This window comes from Scyliorhinus canicula, chromosome 16 (assembly GCF_902713615.1).
Source record: "Scyliorhinus canicula chromosome 16, sScyCan1.1, whole genome shotgun sequence".
Taxonomy (NCBI): domain Eukaryota; kingdom Metazoa; phylum Chordata; class Chondrichthyes; order Carcharhiniformes; family Scyliorhinidae; genus Scyliorhinus; species Scyliorhinus canicula.
In genome coordinates, this window is record NC_052161.1 from 141,437,890 (window position 1) to 141,459,348 (window position 21,459).

Consider the following 21,459-nt stretch of genomic DNA (forward strand, 5'->3'; position numbering starts at 1 on the left):
AACAGAGCCGGGAACAGGAGTCAATCCCAGGCCTCGGTGAAAATCCTGCTGATGGGAGATTAACAGGAGTGGAAAATTCAGCCTTCACCCAACCCACTGAGTTCATCCAACTCAAACAGTGGCCATGGATAAGGCCATGGATAAGGCCATGGATAAGGCCATGGATAAGGCCATGGATAAGGCCATGGATAAGGCCATGGATAAGGCCATGGATAAGGCCATGGATAAGGCCATGGATAAGGCCATGGATAAGGCCATGGATAAGGCCATGGGTAAGGCCATGGATAAGGCCATGGATAAGGCCATGGATAAGGCCATGGATAAGGTTGCCTTGGTACCTTTTTCAAAGTGATATCTTCAGTGAGCTAAAGCCTTATGAAATGAAGAGAAGAGGGTTTCCTCTGAACCTTATAATATGATACAATCTTGCAGAAAGTATATTGATGAAAGAATTTATTTGGCCAATTTGGGATTCTTCTCTCCCCCCTACCTGCTTAAGTCAACACTGAAAGGCCCAAGGTTCTGGTTTAGTTCTGCTGTGGAAAACATGTTATTCTGAAGATTTGCTTGCTTGGCTTGGGCCTGCTGCTGTGCCTGCACAGAAAACTATCACCTTAAAGACTTGGTGCAGTAGTCCTAGGATCAAGATTGTGGATCTTCAAGTTCCTGAGGTTTTCCAGTTCAACTACTCCTCCTATTCTTTTGGATGAGATGTTAAACTGAGGTACATCTTCCCCGTCTGCCTCCTCAAGTTGATGCGAGAAGATCCCAGGGCGCTGTTTTGAAGAGGAACAGATGTTCCCCCCGATGCGCTGGTTAATATTTATCCCGACACCAACAGCACAAAAAGTGGTTTATCTAACCGTTATCTCATTGCTGTGAGTGGGACCTTGCTGTGCGTAAATTAGCTGTTGTGTTTCCGACATTACAACAGCAAGTAAATTTCAAAGGTACTTCATTGGCTGTAAAACGTCAACTGTGAAAACCACTATATAAATACAAGTCTGGCTTTTCTAGCTTTACAATCCTTGCTGTTCCCACTCCTCCCCCTTCAGGGTACCAGGCCCTAAGGGGCCCCTCGCGACCACTGCCTTCCAGTGGAGTGGCAAAGTGTTACCTTCTGCAGTATGGCTGATCAGGAAGCTCTCCCTTCCCATTTAAACTCTGAGCCACACACAACCGCGATGGGCTCCTGGATAATGGGTGGAAATCGGTTTATGAATTCCCAGCCAGTGGCTGTCCTCTGACTTAATCTGGGGAGGTGATGCTGCCACCGGAAAGACTGCCACAAATCCAGCCCCAAATAAATCCCAGCAGGAAATAGTTCCGGGTTTGTCCGAATAGGGAATTCTCAAGACACCTGACAAAAGAATAGTTGGAGAAAGGAAGCCGTTTCGTATCACTAAGGAACAGTAACCGATACAGATGAGAGCGCAGACTCCAAAAAAGTATTTAGTCCTGAATAAACAATGTTGCTTCACCCCAAAGAAATGATAGTTTTAATGTTAGTCAGGCTTCCCTACGACTCCATTTACTCTTTTATCACTCGGAAATCTGTACATGAAAACTCACACCAGGAAATTAACATACACCCATCCAGAAATAGGATCCAATCAGACACTCAGTCAAACCATAAAAGGCAACTTTAAGCATCAAATCCACTGGGCTTTCAGAGTCTCACTCTCTTCAATAAGGTTGTGTCGGTTTTGTGACTGGGCTAAATCACTGGAAGAGGACGGTTGACCCCTGCCATTGGTCTTGTAGTTACAGCAACATGGTGAGTAAAATTGGAACAGGCTGGTATATTTGTGGACAATTAGAGATTGTTTCCTCTTGTTTAAAACTGGTATATCTGAATGTAGGCTTCATGGAGAGATGTGAGTTGCATAATTATATATCTAATTGTAAGATAGGGTTCCATGTTTCTTCTGTGGGTTTAATTGTTTTAAAATGAAGTTTTTTTAACCAAAAATTAATTTATTGAGCACATTTGGAAAGCAAGGAGCATCTGATTTTTACCTACACTTGAGTACAACATTCTAGTTATTGCAAAATGTCCATTTCTTTGCTAGTCAATGATAAAAGTACAGGATATATACAGGCTATGCAACGTGATCCTGATGAATTACGGTTTACACTGGTGATTCTTCACAAGCCATAGAAGGTGTCAAATTGGAAAAATAAACAGGAGATGCCAAGCCTAAACTTGAATTGGCTTCCAGCAATGTTGCTCTACTCTGTGGTGATCTTTGTGAGGCTGACTTCAGGGTGGAAGGCGTGGTGATCACAAAGACAGTTGAAGCTCTTTTCATGAACTAAACTAATTTTATTTACACTTCTTGATTTAGAGTTCAACACTTATTCCTATGGTAAACAAATAGATAATTAAATTACACTCACTAACACTATCTCTATATTCTATCTATAACGATATTCCATCTTTAGCTCTACAATGTACTCTACTCCAGTCTCCTCTAACTCCCGGCTCACTCTCCCAGAAATCTACGAGTCAGTGCCATTTATAGTATTGTCCCTTAGCTCCCTCTAGTGGCTAGGTTTAACATAACATTAACTCTTCACATGCTGTACATTTGTATAATTTCACATACTCCAGTCCCCGCGCTAGTGATCGTCTTGATCTGTTTAACTCGCGCAAAGACTCACTTGATTCTGGAATATGCCCAATTGCCCCTCCCTCTAGAGGTCGAGAGCAAAGTCTACATTGCTTTCTACTTTTTGTCTCATCGCCTGAAATGAAATCATTGACTCGGCTCCCAGCAAAGTAATTTTGCCAGCCACTGCATCACAAACAAATATCTGAGGTTTTCAAACGTGCAAGTGAGAGGACAAAGTGGAATGATGGACAAAAGTGGCCAACTATAAGCGTGGCTGACAACTAGAAAATGTTTGTGTGTATCAGCAATGTCACTGAGTTATTAAACGCAAAGTGGAGAGTTTTCTGTATTTTGTAGAACCACATAAATCCACGGCACCTTCTCGTGAGCTACATATCCAGGCAAGGTCCAGCGATGTTGGACTGATCAGAGACAGAGTGGCAATCAGTCAGTAAAAAGGGTTTCAGCAACAATGGACAAGGATGCCGGGATCTGTTGCTTGAATCTTTCCAGATAATTAATCAGAAACGTGTTGTAAACTCCCAGTCTCCTGTTCTTCGTCTCTATCTTGCCACACGTTTTTATTTATGAACTTTGCATGTTGAAAAACTGATGCAAAGTATTAATTTTATGAATGCACTTATAAGATCAAGATGATGTTTTGAATATGATCATTTGAATAAAAATGCAAATTCTAAGCATCCCTGCATTGAAAGAGTTCAGTGACCCTCTGAATCTGAATGATTTGCTGATGGTTTCCAGAATAAACTGTGTGGCTGAAAGCAGTTAGAATCAGTTTGGCAAGTTAACATTAATGTGTGCAGCAAACTCTTCAAGGAAAATTGTCATCAATGATGATCACAGAATGGTTACAGCACAGAGCCCTTGTCTCTGTATCAGTTCTATGAAGGAACGATTTACCTAAAACTGCTCCCTTGCCTTGTCCCTGTCACCCTGCACATTCTGCCTTTTCAGACGGTAATCCAATTCTGCCGTAAAGTCCTCGGTGGACTCTCCTCGACCACCTTCTCGGGTCCCATTTCAGACCCTAATCCCTCTCTGAGTGAACACATTTTTCCTCAAGTCTCCATTGCTTCTATTGTTGATTACCTCTGGTCCCCACCTTTCCACCAGTGGAAACAGTTTTTCCCTGTCGAGTTTTCTCAGATCTCTTCTTCAAATCTCCCCTCAACCTGCTCTCTTCCAAGGATCAGTCCCGACCGCTCCAATCTGTCCATGCAGCTGGAGTGAGACATGTGAGTGTTAATGGTAAAAATAACAACTGAATCTGTCAGTGAAATATAATCGAATGGCAGATAAGACTCAAATGTTTGGGAATTTTCCTGTTGGACACTGCAGACAGATCCTGGAATTTGTAAAAGTGAATCCTCTGATCATTGCCATCGACCCATTTTGCTACAATTTATTTTGCCCCCTCACTCTCCACTCTGTCCCTTTTGCTTGTCATCGATTTCCAAACACGCCCACCCACCACCCCCTCTCTCCAATGTCCCCACCCACCCCCTCTCTCCAATGTCCCCGCCCACCCCCCTCTCCAATGTCCCCGCCCACCCCCCTCTCCAATGTCCCCACCCACCACCCCCTCTCTCCAATGTCCCCACCCACCCCCTCTCTCCAATGTCCCCGCCCACCACCCCCTCTCTCCAATGTCCCCACCCACCCCCTCTCTCCAATGTCCCCGCCCACCACCCCCTCTCTCCAATGTCCCCGCCCACCCCCCCTCTCCAATGTCCCCGCCCACCACCCCCCCTCTCCAATGTCCCCGCCCACCTCCCTCATCTCTCCAATGTCCCCACTCTCTCACCATCCATTCTTTCCTTACTCATTCCCTACCGCTCCTTTCTTTCAGCCCTTCTTGCCTCTTCCTATCCTTCTCTGTCCTCCCATTCCTTCCCCTCCAGTCACCTCCTTTCCCTCTTCACTCCATTTTCCTTTGGTTTGCTGCTTAGTTGCCTTCGTGAACCCTGAATGGATCCTTCTGCCTTTTCCGGCATATCCCAACAGACACAGCTGACATTGGGCAACTCTGCGGACTGTGGTGGGGACTTGTCCGCTGTATTAGCCAACAGAAGGAGCCGGTCTGGGGGAGGAAGGGGGCAGAGAGATGGCAAGCACAGCTGGAGGATGGGGCAGATAAGGCCATAATTGTATAACCCCACCCTGAAAGTCTGCTGGTTGCCATGTCTGGATTCAATGGATGTGCTGTGGTTTAGTGAGTGAACACACAGCCAGTAGAGATTGAGGCCTTTGGTTTATGGCTGGATTTTTCATGTTGGTAATCCGCAGAGCTAACTCCTACTCCATACAGGGGCTGGTTTAGCACAGGGCTAAATAGCTGGCTTTGAAAGCAGACCAAGGCAGGCCAGCAGCGCGGTTCAACTCCCGTACCAGCCTCCCCGACCAGGAGCCGGAATGTGGCGACGAGGGGCTTTTCACAGTAATTTTATTTGAAGCCTACTCGTGACAATAAGCGATTTTCATTTCATTTCATACAGAATAAGGGAAATGTGGAGGTTAATTCAGCCCGTGCTGCTGATTAGTATTGAGGTCCCATTAGCAGGTCCCTGAAAATGGTGCAGTTTGTCTCCAGAGGATTGTGCGTGGGCCTGTGTGTGAAAAAGGTGAAAGAGTTTACAAACCAGGGCTTCGGGATTTTGAGGAGTTGCTGAGTGTTTTGCTCCGGCTCGTTCTTTCGGGGATGGAAAACTGCCGTTCTTACCCTGGCTGACCTACGTGTGGCTCCAGACTCCAGCAAACTGGTTGATTTCACCTTCTGAAATGGCCGAGCAAGCCACTCAGTTCAAATCGCAATGAGACAAACACTGACCTTTCCTGCGAGGCCCACATCCCTATGAAAGGATAAAGAAAAAAGGACCCGCTGTTCTTTATTTTAATTGTTTTTCATTCATTTCTGACATTTACAGTCACTAACCGCTGAGCTTCTTGCCGAGTACAAGGGAGTGTTTGAAATGTTCGACGAAGAAGGGAACGGATTAGTGAAGACAGATGAATTGGCCAAACTCATGAGTCTGTTGGGCATCAACCTAACCAAACGAGATTTGGCACAAATGGCCAAAGATGTGGATAAAGACGGTGAGAAAACCTTTTTGGCTATTCTGCTGAGACGTCAGTACTAATGTAGAGAGAGGTGTGTTCACAAATGGAGTACCATCTGTATCAGAAATACCTACTAGTCAGTAAAATAAAAGAAATAAAAGCAAAAAAAAGGCAAAATATGGCGAACAGTCAATATAATGGGGATATATGACAGCTCTTTCCAGAGAGCTAGCACAGGGCTGATGGGCTGAATTACTTATTGTGCACCTTCTCGTCCCAATTGTTAGTTTATCTGGGAGGGTAACAACTTCCCAAGGGCTCGGTGGGTAGATGAACCACCTGGTATGTGGTGCTAAGCCCTTGTTAGAAGGCGGATGCTCTGATTAAACTGCAGCTTGTTTCAGCCTGGGTGCAGTGACATTAGAAAGGTCACAATTGGGGCCTCACTCTGTGTTATGAATGGAATGAAAACAGTGCCTGCCCTCAGCACTGACCAGTGACTGTCTCTGGACAGTGTGTTCAGATATTGAGTGAGAAATGAATCCAGTGCCTCTGACAGGTATATTCTTACTGACAAGTCCCTGGACAATATACCAGAGGCTCCAGGTGCTCCTGGACATGTATGAGCATTTCAGTAGAGACACTGAAGCTGGAAAGGATGGGACTAAGATAATTCTATAAACTACACTTCCATTTGGACAGATAATACATTCACCTCATCCACAGGACAGGTTCCTTCCAAATCAGCTCCCTCCAACCGCAGTAATAGGGACTTTGGACCTGCACACTCTGAATCCTTCATTTAAGTTAAATAGATGTTGCTAAAACAATATTGTCCGGGTTTCTGTAGTGTCTCAGGAACGTTACCCTGTACGGGTTGGTGTTGGGTTGAACAGATTGCAAAGTTTCGAGGTTCAGTTCCTATGTCCTGCGATGCTAATGAGTGTATCAATGCCAAAGTTAGCTCCCAATTGCGCCCAAACAATTCCTGGTGCGGTACGTGTGCGTGAGTGAGTGTGCAAGTCAGTGAGCGTGTGTGAGAAGGTCCATGACAAAGCGTGAACATCATTTAAGCAAAAGGATCAGTCTCCAAGTTTGTGAAACAGAGTAACAATCAGGTGGGATATCTCAAGCAGCTCACCAGTGGAGGGTGTACCTGAGCTTTAGACCGCACCTTCATGGAGAGAAAGTGTTGTAGCAAAATTGTACAGTACAATGGTTCAAAAGGCAAGTTAACTTCCTTCAATGGTAGCCTGACATTCTACTGTTTGATAAGAACAGCTCTTAGAAGACACCACCAACTGACCGTAAACTGAAATGGTAACGGAGAAAGTTGAAATACAAATCTCTTGTCATATGTACAGAGAACATGCTCACAATTGTTCTGCCGTTTCTGTGACAGGGAAAGGTTCATTTAACTGTGAAAACTTCCTGGCCCTGATGGGTGATTACCACGAAAAATCTAAGAACCAGGATCAAGAACTCAAGGAGGCATTCTTGGTGTTTGACCCGGACAAAAAAGGCTACATTGACTGGAACACTTTGAAGTGAGTACTTCCACTGCCACAGGTATTACCAGCAGCAACAGAAGCTGTCTGCTCGAAGTTATATGAAGGTTTACCCTGTTTACAATCTATAGTTGGAGCTTTCACTTGTTCTCCTTCTATTTTGTGCAATGTGGTCGTAAATATTGATTGCATTTGTAAATCAATTCTCATAACAGGGCTCATCCGCCTGTTTGTTGCTGAATATCAAACAAACTGTCACCTCACTCTGTGTTTCCACAAAACAGGATCAAATGTTTACACCTTGCTACAGACTGTCCTTTAAACCAGCGGCTAAATCAGTTTCACTTTTCTTGGTGTTGGCACTTTGAAGCAGTTTAGAAACAAAACCTTGAAATTGAAATAATGATTGAAGGTTGTAGCGATCAGACAGAGTGTGGGAAATATTCCGTAGAACAATATCTCTAATGTACTATTGGGCCTGGGCACTGGAGTTCCTAGCATGAATAATGGTTTGAGTAACGGAGATATAAATGCTAAAAAAGATGAACAAAACAAAGCCTTTGTATTAATGCAGCAGCTTCTCAAATCGCTCAGAACGATTTCAAAGTGCTTCACAACATTAACGTATAGCGACTCCTGTTATGTAGGGGACATTGATCAATCTTATCATTTGTAAGACCCCTGATGTACCATCAATTGAACGCAAGACGAGTTGCTGAACAAAAGTATGGCTTTAATATACTAGATGTTAAGCCCTGTTGTCGATTACAGTAGAAGGACGACCGCCGGGAGTACTGGGTATTCAGGGCGAGGTTAACTCAGCCTCTCGACCAATCGGGGAGCCGTCACATGACTGGTCTCAACCAACCGGTCGAGAGGCACATGACCGACCAGGGCCAATGGTAACCGGTGTTCTACACCAAAGGCAGGCAGCTCTGCTAATCATACCACCACATTCACCCCTTGCGGAGAAAGAAGCGGGGGGGGGGGTGTCAACGAGAGCTGGGGGGGGGGGGGTAGAACTGGTGGTACGAGTAGTAAGGAGAAAAAAAAATGTATCCTTGGCTTCCCACTGGCCCAGACATTTAACAACAGTACATAGTGTCCATACAAGGTCCATGGTAGTGTTGAAGTTAAATGGACTCGATCAGCCTTTTCGTTGCCCGTGACGTCCTGGCAGACCGCCGCAGGGGAGTTGGTGACGTTGGTTCAGCCGATGGTGGTGGTTCAGCTGATGTCCTGGACTCCGGGAGCGATGGTCCTTGAACTGTCTCCGTACCCCGGGCTGGTGGTGGAGACGCCATGGATGGGGGAGGGGTGGCCTGGGTGGGGCACTGGGGAAAAGGGGCGGGGGGGGGGTCTGTGGTGAAGGGGGGAGGGCCGCACGCCGGCGGGTGCCAGGTCCCGGAGGGAGACCGTGTCCTGCCGACCGTCGGGGTACTCCACGTATGCATACTGCGGGTTAGCGTGGAGAAACTGGACTTGTTCCACCAATGGGTCGGACTTGTGCACCCGCACATGCTTCCGGAGCAAGATGGGTCCGGGGGCGGCCAGCCACGTCGGGAGAGGGGATCCGGAGGACGACTTCCTGGGGAAAACAAGAAGATGTTCATGAGGTGTTTAAGTCGGCGACAGGGAGATGGAGAGAGTCCGTGCCTCAATTAGGCTGAGTTCGTCTTTTTCCAGCATCCGCTGGCGGATAGCGGTGGACTGCATCCCAGCCACGTAAGCATCTCTGATCAAAGGTTCCATGTGCTCCGTGGCTGAAACTTGGAGGCAGGCGCAATTCCTCCCCAGGACAGCGAGGGCCCGGTAAAAATCATCTAAGGTCTCACCGGGGAGCTGTTGTCTGGTAGCCAGCAGATGTCGGGCGTTCACTCGGTTTACCGGCTTAAGAACTTGTCCTTTCAGCGTATCCATGGCCACGTCATATTCCTTTTCTTCCTCTATCATCGCGTAGGCCGCCATGCCCACGCTGGAATGGAGAATATGAAGTTTCTGTGCCATGGTGGGGGGGCTGCTTGCGGTCGCTAGATAGCTATCGAAACACGCCAGCCAATGCTTGAAGATTTCCGATGCGTTCGGAGTTTGCGGGCTGATGCGGAGGCAGTTGGGCTTGATCCGGAGCTCCATTTTCAAATTTCTAGTATATTAAATTGATGTACCATCAATTGAATGCGAGACGAGTTGCTGAACAAAAGTATGGCTTTAATATACTAGATGTTAAGCCCTGCGGTTGATTACAGTAGAAGGACGACCGCCGGGAGTACTGGGTATTTATACCCCGCCCTGGAGGCAGGGTTAACTCAGCCTCTCGACCAATCGGGGAGCCGTCACATGACTGGTCTCAACCAACCGGTCGAGAGGCACATGACCGACCAGGGCCAATGGTAAGCCGGTGTTCTGCACCAATGGCAGGCAGCCATGCTAATCATACCACCACAACCCCACAAATAACCGCATGATGAATTATAGAGATATTGGGCCCGATTCGCCCCAAACATTTCTAAGTTACTGTGCGGTGGGGTTTTCAGGGAGATTCCCGCCGGCTCTGTCAGCATGTTCCCCACCGCTATCCAATGACACTTAGTCACTTTTTTGGGCCCTGGGGAGTTTCTCACCGGTTTCGGCCACACTTGGAATGTTTTTGGGGAGCTGAACTCTGAGATCGGGCCGCCATTTTGAAAGGGCACCCCTATCTCTAAATGAGCTTGTGTGGCCTCCACCCCCCACCCCCCCAATGGGCAATGTCATCCCCTACCACATGCTTTCTCACCACCCCCCGCTCCAAGTGAGGACACCATGTTATGGGGTCCCTGATGGTTCCCCCTCTTCAGGCCCCCAAGCCCCCTTACAGCACCCTCTCACTTCCACAACCCCCACCCATCACTCCCCCCCCCCATCTCTGAGGCCCCTATTTATTTGCACTGCACTCCCCCACCCTTCAAACCCCCCTCCACCTTCATTTAATTGGCATGGCCCCCTCACCCCCTGGCCCATGGCACTGCCACGCTGGCACCCAGGCTATGCTCCTGCTGGATTGGGAGTGCCAGGGTCTCAGTGCCAAGGTGCCCACGTTCCAGGGGAAGGGCCAAGGATCCACCCTGCACTTACTCTGACCACCCAGGGGTCTCCGATGTCCCAGGAGACCCCCCCCCCCGGGTTCCGTTCCACCTGGTCCACGTTGGATGATACGGGGGGTCCGTACTGGGTGATATGGGGGGGTCTGTACTGGGTGATACGGGGCGGTCCGTACTGGGTGATACGGGGGGTCCGTACTGGGTGATACGGGGAGGGGGTCTGTACTGGGGGATATGGGGGGGTCTGTACTGGGGGATATGGGGGGTCCGTACTGGGGGATACGGGGGTCCGTACTGGGTGATACGGGGGGTCCGTACTGGGTGATACGGGGCGGTCCGTACTGGGTGATACGGGGGGTCCGTACTGGGGGATACGGGGAGGGGGTCTGTACTGGGGGATACGGGGGGTCCGTACTGGGAGATACGGGGGGTCCGTACTGGGGGATACGGGGTGGTCCGTACTGGGAGATACGGGGGGTCCATACTGGGGGTTACGGGGCGGTCCGTATTGGGGGATACGGGGGTCCGTACTGGGTGATACGGGGCGGTCTGTACTGGGTGATACGGGGCGGTCCGTACTGGGTGATACGGGGGGTCTGTACTGGGTGATATGGGGGGGTCCGTACTGGGTGATACGGGGGGGTCCGTACTGGGTGATACGGGGGGGTCCGTACTGGGTGATATGGGGCGGTCCGTACTGGGTGATACGGGGCGGTCCGTACTGGGGGATACGGGCGGTCCGTACTGGGGGATACGGGCGGTCCGTACTGGGTGACACGGGGGGGTCCGTACTGGGTGATAGGGGGCGGTCCGTACTGGGTGATAGGGGGGTCCATACTGGGGGATACGGGGCGGTCCATACTGGGGGATACGGGGCGGTCCGTACTGGGTGATAGGGGGGATCCGTACTGGGGGATACGGGGGGGTCCGTACTGGGGGATACGGGGGGGTCCGTACTGGGGGATACGGGCGGTCCGTACTGGGTGATACGGGTGGTCCGTACTGGGTGATACGGGTGGTCCGTACTGGGTGATACGGGGCGGTCCGTACTGGGTGATACGGGGCGGTCCGTACTGGGTGATATGGGGCGGTCCGTACTGGGGGATACGGGGGGTCCGTACTGGGGGATACGGGGCGGTCTGTACTGGGGGTACGGGGCGGTCTGTACTGGGGGATACGGGGGGTCCGTACTGTGGGATACGGGGCGGTCTGTACTGGGGGATACGGGGCGGTCTGTACTGGGGGAGACGGGGGGTCCGTACTGGGGGATATGGGGCGGTCTGTACTGGGGGATACGGGGCCGTCCGTACTGGGGGATACGGGGGGTCCGTACTGGGTGATACGGGGGGTCCGTACTGGGTGATACGGGGGGGTCCGTACTGGGTGATACGGGGGGGTCCGTACTGGGTGATACGGGGGGTCCGTACTGGGTGATACGGGGCGGTCCGTACTGGGTGATAGGGGGGGTCCGTACTGGGTGATAGGGGGGTGTCTGTACTGGGGGATACGGGGCCGTCCGTACTGGGTGATACGGGGGGTCCGTACTGGGTGATATGGGGTGGTCCGTACTGGGTGATACGGGGGGTCCGTACTGGGTGATACGGGGGGGTCCGTACTGTGTGATACGGGGGGTCCGTACTGGGTGATAGGGGCGGTCCGCACCTGCCGAATTCCATTCAAGGCCATGAATCCTTTGCTGGTGAAGACGGCGCCGTTAGCCGACACTAACACTTTGACTATTCGGTGGGTGCTGACCATGTACCGCAGTCTGTCCACGGTCATGTTCATGATCATGGTCTGCACCTTGTAGACCTCGAGCCACTTTGAGTGGGTGTCCACCATAACGAGGAATGTTGCCCGCTGAAATGGGATGCGGGACCATGGTTTTCCCGGTGACTCCCAATGGTCCATCAGCACGGCTGGACTGTTGGTGTGAATCAGATTGGTGCCAACAGCGTGGGGTTTGACCCTTCTTCTGGTTAGTGTGAATTGAGGACCTGCCTCCTTGTCCTACCCAGGCTGGAGGTCACGGTGCTGGTGGTCGGACTTGTCTTTGGGCAGAGAATTGAAGAAGGAGAACAGAAATCTATCAATCTCAGATGTGAAATTAACAATAGATCAATTACCATTTGTGGAGAAGAGTTTCCAAACTTCAATCGCCCTGTGTTTAGAAATGTTTCTAATTTCACCCTTTATTCAGAGCATTAATGTCCCACAGTGCTTCTCAAGACAGTAATTAACATTAAGCAGCATGAGGTGACAAAGGAGCAGATGATCTAACAGTTGATGACAGAAGTTGAGTTTATGGAGAATCTAAAGGACGAAAGCAAGATGAGGATGAGAATTTAAAAATGGAGTCATTGCTTTCCAGGAGTTGGTGCAGGAAAGCGAGCTTGGGTGACATGGAGCTGGTGCGAGTTAGGACGCAGGCAGCAACGTTTGGAGGACCACAAATTTCCTGAGGATAGAATGTGGGATATTCTGTATGGGTGTGTCATGTGAGAGTACCTTTACGAAATAGGGGTTTATAAAATAGCTGTCGTGGATGTACCTTTAAGAAATGGGTGTTTATTAGTGATGTCAGAGTGTGGGTGGAGCTGGGCTGCCTGTCTGCTTTTACTTTCACTTTGGGCTCGCAGCTACAGGGTGTGTTTAGTTTCGTTTTAGATTTGCCGACGCTGCAGTCACAGCAAGATGTGTAGGAATCTCTCCAAGCTTATGAATGTCCATTTGGTGATTTCAAAATGGTAACTGCTCTCAGTAGAGAAGTTAAACCTGATGTCTTTCTGTAAAAAAGGGTTCTTTTGTCTTATGGATGTTGCTGGGAAAGATTAAGAATTACTTATAGAGTACTGTATTCTTTGGGGGATTTATTGCTGTTGATAGTTGTTAAGATATTAATTGTGGGTTTATAAAATATTAACTGATTTCATAAATAAACAGTGTTTTAATTTAAAAGTACTGTAGAATTCTGTTGCTTCACGTCTGCAGAGTGGGCCCGTGTGCTCCCCATAGCCACAATCTATTCAAAGTTGTGGGTTAGGTGAACTTCATGATAGACTTTGGGGTTCTCTAAACCCTGGCCCATAACAGCTGTATCTCTGCATGGGTGGAACGTTTCCAACTAAACCATATGCAAGAACATTTATATTAGATGTTGATGGTGTGGCAAAGATATCAGCACATATCCTGTATCCTTTTCCTTGGGGTCTCACTCCTCCCATCCCAACAGTCAAGGATGTTCTTTGAAAGATCAGTTAGTAGCACCGGTGGGGCTTCAGTTCATTTGGTCCCTGTTGCTGAACTGCAGTCATGGGTTTAAAGCCAGCAGACATTATCACTCTTGGGGACCTTTCATTCTGCAGTTGCAATCAAATTTCCTTATTCTGGTTTGGGCTTGGGCCCATTCTCAGGTTGGGTGAAAGCGAGCCTGGGAACCTGGGTGTTCAGGGCTGTATGGACAGAGCAGACAGCCCTGTAGACACCATCTGATTTGACTGACGTGTGCTTGGGAAAGATACATTCAATATTCATTTCTATCTTTCAAACTTATGTTTTTAACCACCTGTGTGACCACTTATCTTTAAGTAGCTGCATCCTGTTCATATTTTTCCATCAGCTCTTTAAGAGATGCTGGTTCACTGGCTACCCACCTGCCCAGCAATCGCACCCTACCCTGCTCCACTCCGCTCCACCCTACCCTGCTCCACCCACTCCACCAAACCCCGCTCCACCCACTCCACCAAACCCCGCTCCACCCAACCCCGCTCCACCCAACCCCGCTCCACCCAACCCCGCTCCACCCTACCCTGTTCCACTCCGCTCCACCCTACCCCACTCCACCCAACACTGCTCCACCCCACTCCACCCAACCCCGCTCCACCCCACTCCACCCAACCCTGCTCCACCCCACTCCACCCAACCCTGCTCCACCCAACCCCGCTCCACCCAACCCCGCTCCACCCAACCCTGCTCCAACCAACCCCGCTCCACCCTGCTCCACCCAACACTGCTCCACCCAACCCTGCTCCAACCAACCCCGCTCCACCCAAACCCGCTCCACCCAACCCTGCTCCAACCAACCCCACTCCAACCCAACCCCGCTCCACCCCACCCCGCTCCACCCAACCCCACTCCAACCACCCCGCTCCACCCAACCCCGCTCCACCCTGCTCCACCCAACACTGCTCCACCCAACCCTGCTCCAACCAACCCCGCTCCACCCAAACCCGCTCCACCCAACCCCACTCCAACCAACCCCACTCCAACCAACCCTGCTCCAACCACCCCGCTCCACCCAACCCCACTCCACCCAACCCCGCTCCACCCAACCCCGCTCCCCCCAACCCTGCTCCACCCAACCCCGCTCCACCCAACCCCGCTCCACCCCACTCCACCCAACCCTGCTCCACCCAACCCCGCTCCACCCAACCCCGCTCCACCCAACCCCGCTCCACCCAACCCCACTCCAACCAACCCTGCTCCACCCAACCCCGCTCCACCCAACCCTGCTCCACTCCGCTCCACCCTACCCTGCTCCACCCCACTCCACCCAACCCCGCTCCACCCCACTCCAACCCAACCCCGCTCCACCCAACCCCGCTCCACCCAACCCCGCTCCACCCAACCCTGCTCCACCCAACCCGCTCCACCCCACTCCACCCAACCCTGCTCCACCCAACCCCGCTCCACCCAACCCCGCTCCACCCAACCCTGCTCCACCCAACCCCGCTCCACCCAACCCTGCTCCACTCCGCTCCACCCAACCCTGCTCCACTCCGCTCCAACCCAACCCCGCTCCACCCCACTCCAACCCAACCCCACTGCACCCTACCCTGCTCCACCCCACTCAACCCATCACTGCTCCACCCCACTCCACCCAACCCCGCTCCACCCCACTCCAACCCAACCCCACTCCAACCTAACCCCGCTCCACCCAACCCCGCTCCACCCAACCCTGCTCCACCCCACTCCACCCAACCCTGCTCCTCCCCACTGCACCCTACCCTGCTCCACCCCACTCAACCCATCACTGCTCCACCCCACTCCACCCAACGCCGCTCCACCCCACTCCACCAACCCTGCTCCACCCAACCCCGCTCCACCCAACCCTGCTCCACCCAACCCCGCTCCACCCCACTCCACCCAACCCCACTCCACCCAACCCTGCTCCACCCAACCCCGCTCCACCCAACCCTGCTCCACCCAACCCCGCTCCACCCCACTCCACCCAACCCCGCTCCACCCAACCCTGCTCCACCCAACCCCGCTCCACCCAACACCACCCAACCCTGCTCCACCCAACCCCGCTCCACCCCACTCCACCCAGCCCCGCTCCACCCAACCCTGCACCACCCAATCCCGCTCCACCCAACCCTGCTCCACCCAACCCTGCTCCACCCCACTCCACCCAACCCTGCTCCACCCAACCCCGCTCCACCCAACCCTGCTCCACCCCACTCCACCCAGCCCCGCTCCACCCAACCCTGCTCTACCCAACCTCGCTCCACCCAACCCTGCTCCACCCCGCTCCATCCCGCTCCACCCCGCTCCACCCTGCTCCACCCACACCGCTCCACCCAACCCTGCTCCACCCACCCCGCTCCACCCCACCCCGCTCCACCCAACCCTGCTCCACCCCACTCCACCCAGCCCCGCTCCACCCAACCCTGCACCACCCAACCCTGCTCCACCCAACCCCGCTCCACCCAGCCCTGCTCCACCCAACCCTGCACCACCCAACCCTGCACCACCCAACCCTGCTCCACCCAACCCTGCTCTACCCAACCTCGCTCCACCCAACCCAGCTCCACCCCGCTCCATCCCGCTCCACCCCGCTCCACCCCACACCGCTCCACCCAACCCCGCTCCACCCAACCCCGCTCCACCCCACTCCACCCAACTCTGCTCCACCCAACTCTGCTCCACCGAACCCTGTTCCACCCCACTCCACCCAACCCCACTCCACCCAACCACGCTCCACCCAACCCAGCTCCACCCCGCTCCACCCCGCTCCACCCCGCTCCACCCCACACCGCTCCACCCAACCCCGCTTCACCCAACCCCGCTCCACCCCGCTCCACCCAACCCCACTCCACCCAACCCCGCTCCACCCAACCCTGCTCCACCTAACCCTGCTCCACCCAACCCCACTCCACCCAACCCCACTCCACCCAACCCACACCCAACCCCACTCCACCCACCCTCTCCACCAACCCCGCTCCACCCAACCCTGCTCCACCCAACCCTGACCCACCCAACCCCGCTCCACCCAACCCCGCTCCACCCACCCCGCTCCACCCAACCCCACTCCACCCAACCCCGCTCCAACCCAACCCCGCTCCACCCAACCCTGCTCCACCCAACCCCGCTCCACCCAACCCCGCTCCACCCAACCCCGCTCCACCCAACCCCGCTCCACCCAACCCTGCTCCACCCAGCCCCGCTCCACCCACCCCACTCCACCCAACCCCGCTCCAACCCAACCCCACTCCACCCCACTCCACCCAACCCTGCTCCACCCAGCCCCGCTCGACCCCGCTCCACCCAACCCCGCTTCACCCAACCCCGCTCCACCCAACCCCACTCCACCCAACCCCACTCCCCCAACCCCGCTCCACCCAACACCCGCTCCACCCAACCCTGCTCCACCCAACCCTGCTCCACCCCACCCCACTCCACCCAACCCCGCTCCACCTCACTCAACCCAACCCTGCTCCACCCACTCCACCCAACCCTGCTCCACCCCACTCCACCGAACCCTGCTCCACCCAACCCTGCACCACCAACCCCGCTCCACCCAACCCTGCTCCACCCTGCTCCACCCAACCCTGCTCCACCCAACCCCCCTCCACCCAACCCTGCTCCACCCAGCCCCGCTCCACCCAACCCCGCTCCACCCAACCCAGTTCCACCCCGCTCCATCCCGCTCCACACCGCTCCACCCTGCTCCACCCCACACCGCTCCACCCAACCCCGCTCCACCCAACCCCGCTCCACCCAACCCTGCTCCACCCAACCCCGCTCCACCCAACTCTGCTCCACCCAACTCTGCTCCACCGAACCCTGCTCCACCCCACTTCACCCAACCCTGCTCCACCCAACCCTGCTCCACCACACTTCGCCCATCCCCGCTCCACCCAACCCTGCTCCACCCCACTCCACCCAACCCTGCTCCACCCAACCCTGCTCCACCCAACCCCGCTCCACCCCCGCTCCACCCTGCTCCACCCAACCCCGCTCCACCCAACCCTGCTCCACCCAAACCCGCTCCACCACACTCCACCCAACACCGCTCCACCCCGCTGCACCCAACCCCGCTCCACCCAACCCTGCTCCACCCAACCCTGCTCCACCCAACCCCGCTCCACCCCGCTCCACCCTGCTCCACCCAACCCCCGCTCCACCCAACCCTGCTCCACCCAAACCCGCTCCACCACACTCCACCCAACACCGCTCCACCCCACTCCGCCCAACCCCGCTCCACTCCACTCCACCCAACCCTGCTCCACCCCACTCCACCCAACCCTGCTCCACCCAACCCTGCTCCACCCAACCCCGCTCCACCCAACCCTGCTCCACCCAACCCCGCTCCACCCAACCCCGCTCCGCCCAACCCCGCTCCACCCCACTCCACCCAACCCTGCTCCACCCCACTCCACCAACCCCGCTCCACCCAACCCTGCTCCACCCAACCCCGCTCCACCCAACCCTGCTCCACCCAACCCCGCTCCACCCAACCCCGCTCCACCCCACCCTGCTCCACCCAACCCTGCTCCACCCAACCCCGCTCCACCCAACCCCGCTCCACCCAACCCCGCTCCACCCAACCCTGCTCCACCCAACCCCGCTCCACCCAACCCGCTCCACCCCGCTCCACCCAACCCCGCTCCACCCAACCCCGCTCCACCCAACCCCGCTCCACCCAACCCTGCTCCACCCAACCCCGCTCCACCCAACCCCGCTCCACCCAACCCCGCTCCACCCAACCCTGCTCCACCCAACCCCACTCCACCCAAACCCGCTCCACCCAACCCCGCTCCACCCAACCCCGCTCCACCCCGCTCCACCCCACCGCATGAATCAAGTGTTCTCCAGTGTGAGCAGAGAGTACGGTGAAATGGCTTCACAATGCATTAGAAATTGGTTTCACTGCTTGCTGAATGCTCTGTGCTTTTACCAAGGCAGCTCTACAACTAGGAACAGAATGCCCACCCAAATGTGTGAATGACACGTCCCAAGATTGCAGTTGATTTGTAAGAACGGTGTTATTTTCAGCTTAAAACCAGCAGAGGGCAACCTTACCTCTCCAAATGGTCTTCCCCGGATTGGACCTGTGGCAATGTTTTCCTTGGATTGGGGGTTTGGGAATGGAGAAGGAAGGGAAACATCTTTGGATCAAAGCAAAACGCTACACTTTAAATCCTATCTAAATAGTTGCAGTAATTACATTTTCGCTGAGAATCGCTCAATTCCATTTGATTGGAATTGTGATCAGCTTCCTGTCATTACTCTCTGTACTGGGCAGATACAGTCAGACTCACTCTGTATCCGAACACAAACTCTCTGTACTGGGCAGATACAGTCAGACTTCACTCTGTATCCGAACACAAACTCTCTGTACTGGGCAGATACAGTCAGACTCATTCTGTATCCGAACACAAACTCTCTGTACTGGGCAGATACAGTCTGACTTCACTCTGTATCCGAACACAAACTCTCTGTACTGGGCAGATACAGTCAGACTCACTCTGTATCCGAACACAAACTCTCTGTACTGGGCAGATACAGTCAGACTCACTCTGTATCCGAACACAAACTCTCTGTACTGGGCAGATACAGTCAGACTTCACTCTGTATCCGAACCAAAACTCTCTGTACTGGGCAGATACAGTCTGACTTCACTCTGTATCCGAACACAAACTCTCTGTACTGGGCAATTACAGTCTGACTTCACTCTGTATCCGAACACAAACTCTCTGTACTGGGCAGATACAGTCAGACTCACTCTGTATCCGAACACAAACTCTCTGTACTTGTCAGATACAGTCAGACTCACTCTGTATCCGAACACAAACTCTCTGTACTTGTCAGATACAGTCAGACTCACTCTGTATCCGAACACAAACTCTCTGTACTTGTCAGATACAGTCAGACTCACTCTGTATCCGAACACAAACTCTCTGTACTGGGCAGATACAGTCAGACTCACTCTGTATCCGAACACAAATTCTCTGTACTGGGCAGATACAGTCAGACTCACTCTGTATCCGAACACAAACTCTCTGTACTGGGCAGATACAGTCAGACCTCACTCTGTATCTGAACACAAACTCTCTGTACTGGGCAGATACAGTCAGACTCACTCTGTATCCGAACACAAACTCTCTGTACTGGGCAGATACAGTCAGACTCACTCTGTATCCGAACACAAACTCTCTGTACTGGGCAGATACAGTCAGACTCACTCTGTATCCGAACACAAACTCTCTGTACTGGCAGATACAGTCAGACTCACTCTGTATCCGAACACAAACTCTCTGTACTGGGCAGATACAGTCAGACTTCACTCTGTATCCGAACACAAAGAATGGGCTGCAATCTTTTCCATTGCGGAATATTCTCATTTCTGACTATGCTTCAGGCTTTGTCAATATTTGACTAATGTAATTAACTTGCTTTGCAAAGAGTCATCCAGACTCGAAACTGTTAGCTTCCGTCTCTCACCACAGATACTGTCAGAACTGCTTGAGATTGCCCATCATTTCCTGGATTCCAGCATCTGCAGTCATTTACTTTTATAATTAACTAATATTTTGTTGAAACTATTGATTTATGAAAAAGTGAACTAATATTTACCTGTAGCTATGGTAAATAGACGGACCATGGATCTAATAATATTGCAATTAATTCTTCAACTTTAACTATTGTTTAAAGGGCAGCACGGTGGCGCAGTGGTTAGCACTGCTGCCTCACGGCGCCGAGGACCCGGGTTCGATCTCGGCTCTGGGTCACTGTCCGTGTGGAGTTTGCACATTCTCCCTGTGTCTGCATGGGGTTTCAGCCCCCACAACCCAAAGATGTGTCGGGCAGGTGGATTGGCCGTGCTAAATTGCCCCTTAATTGGAAAAAAGATTTATTTGATAAAAGTGATTTAATAACTATTTTTACTCTGTACTTTATTCTAAAATGAGAAGCTTCCCATTTAATTTTCTCCTCTTCCTTCCTGAAGGCACTGACCACTGGAATAACTTTACAGGTTAAACTATCCTTTGGGGTCCAGTCCAGCATGCGAGTGTAGCCAGTGAATGCCGGCAGTCTCTCTGACCATAGGGCAAGATGGATGGGTCTAGCTTATCATTGGGTCTGAACAGGCAGTACCTCAGTCTAGCTCAATCCTACCCTAACCGAATATTATTTTCCAATAAGCAGCTTTAGTTATATCCAAAGGTGCAGAGTTCATTTGCAACATTCCCACCTCCACTGATCCCGTTCCATTAACCTGGCACAGGATTAAGCTTCCGCAGTTGTATGATTCAAGTCATCCATTTAGCAACTGAACCAGTACGACTTTATGACTTACATCTTTCTCGCTTCTTCGCCTTTTTTACATCAAGATATGTCCTGATGAATGTAGGGGAGCCTCTCAATGAAGATGAAGCAGAGCACATGATGAAAGAAGCTGATAAAGATGGCGATGGAACAATTGACTATCAAGGTTGGTTCAAATCGCAGATGTGCAGTGATTAGAAACTGTTAATGGAGCCAGGCTGGCACATGAGACTGAACTGACTCACAAATAACATTTCTTTTCTAGAATTTGTTGACATGATGACCGGTGAATCCTTTAAGCTAATCAAGTAAACAGCACTGAGGAAATATTTCCATCTGGACAGTGAATCACTTGTGCCACATCCAACAGACTAACTGCACAACGGTCAACATTTACATCGAGACTCTTTACACCACGATTATTCGATATTTTTTTCACTTTGAGACCTTTCCTTGTTCTATTTTAAAGCATCGCACAGCTGTCATTTCACTTTTGAAAGTCATTGAGGAACGATCCGGAAATATTCCGTTACATGGTGTCCAAACTGTCTCAAAGTGGGCTTCGATTCTTCAGTATTCCCAATTGTCAAGTATCTCCGCTCTCACATTTCTAATATTAAAGAAAAA

At 52.3% G+C, this 21,459-nt stretch overlaps 1 protein-coding gene across 3 annotated transcripts in view; it reads left to right on the forward strand.

The window, feature by feature from the left end:
• LOC119979501 (calglandulin-like) overlaps positions 1 to 21,459 on the forward strand; it is a 129,154-nt gene extending 107,695 nt beyond the window's left edge. For 2 of the 3 annotated variants that reach the window (XM_038821810.1, XM_038821811.1), the window contains exons 2-5: positions 5,561 to 5,729; positions 7,096 to 7,240; positions 20,898 to 20,998; positions 21,098 to 21,459. In XM_038821810.1, the coding sequence (XP_038677738.1) occupies positions 5,561 to 5,729; positions 7,096 to 7,240; positions 20,898 to 20,998; positions 21,098 to 21,144 (462 nt within the window). In that variant the 3' untranslated portion in view covers positions 21,145 to 21,459. Of the gene's footprint in view, positions 1 to 1,575; positions 1,778 to 5,560; positions 5,730 to 7,095; positions 7,241 to 20,897; positions 20,999 to 21,097 lie in introns of those variants that run through there. The other variant, XM_038821812.1, reaches the window with a different exon arrangement.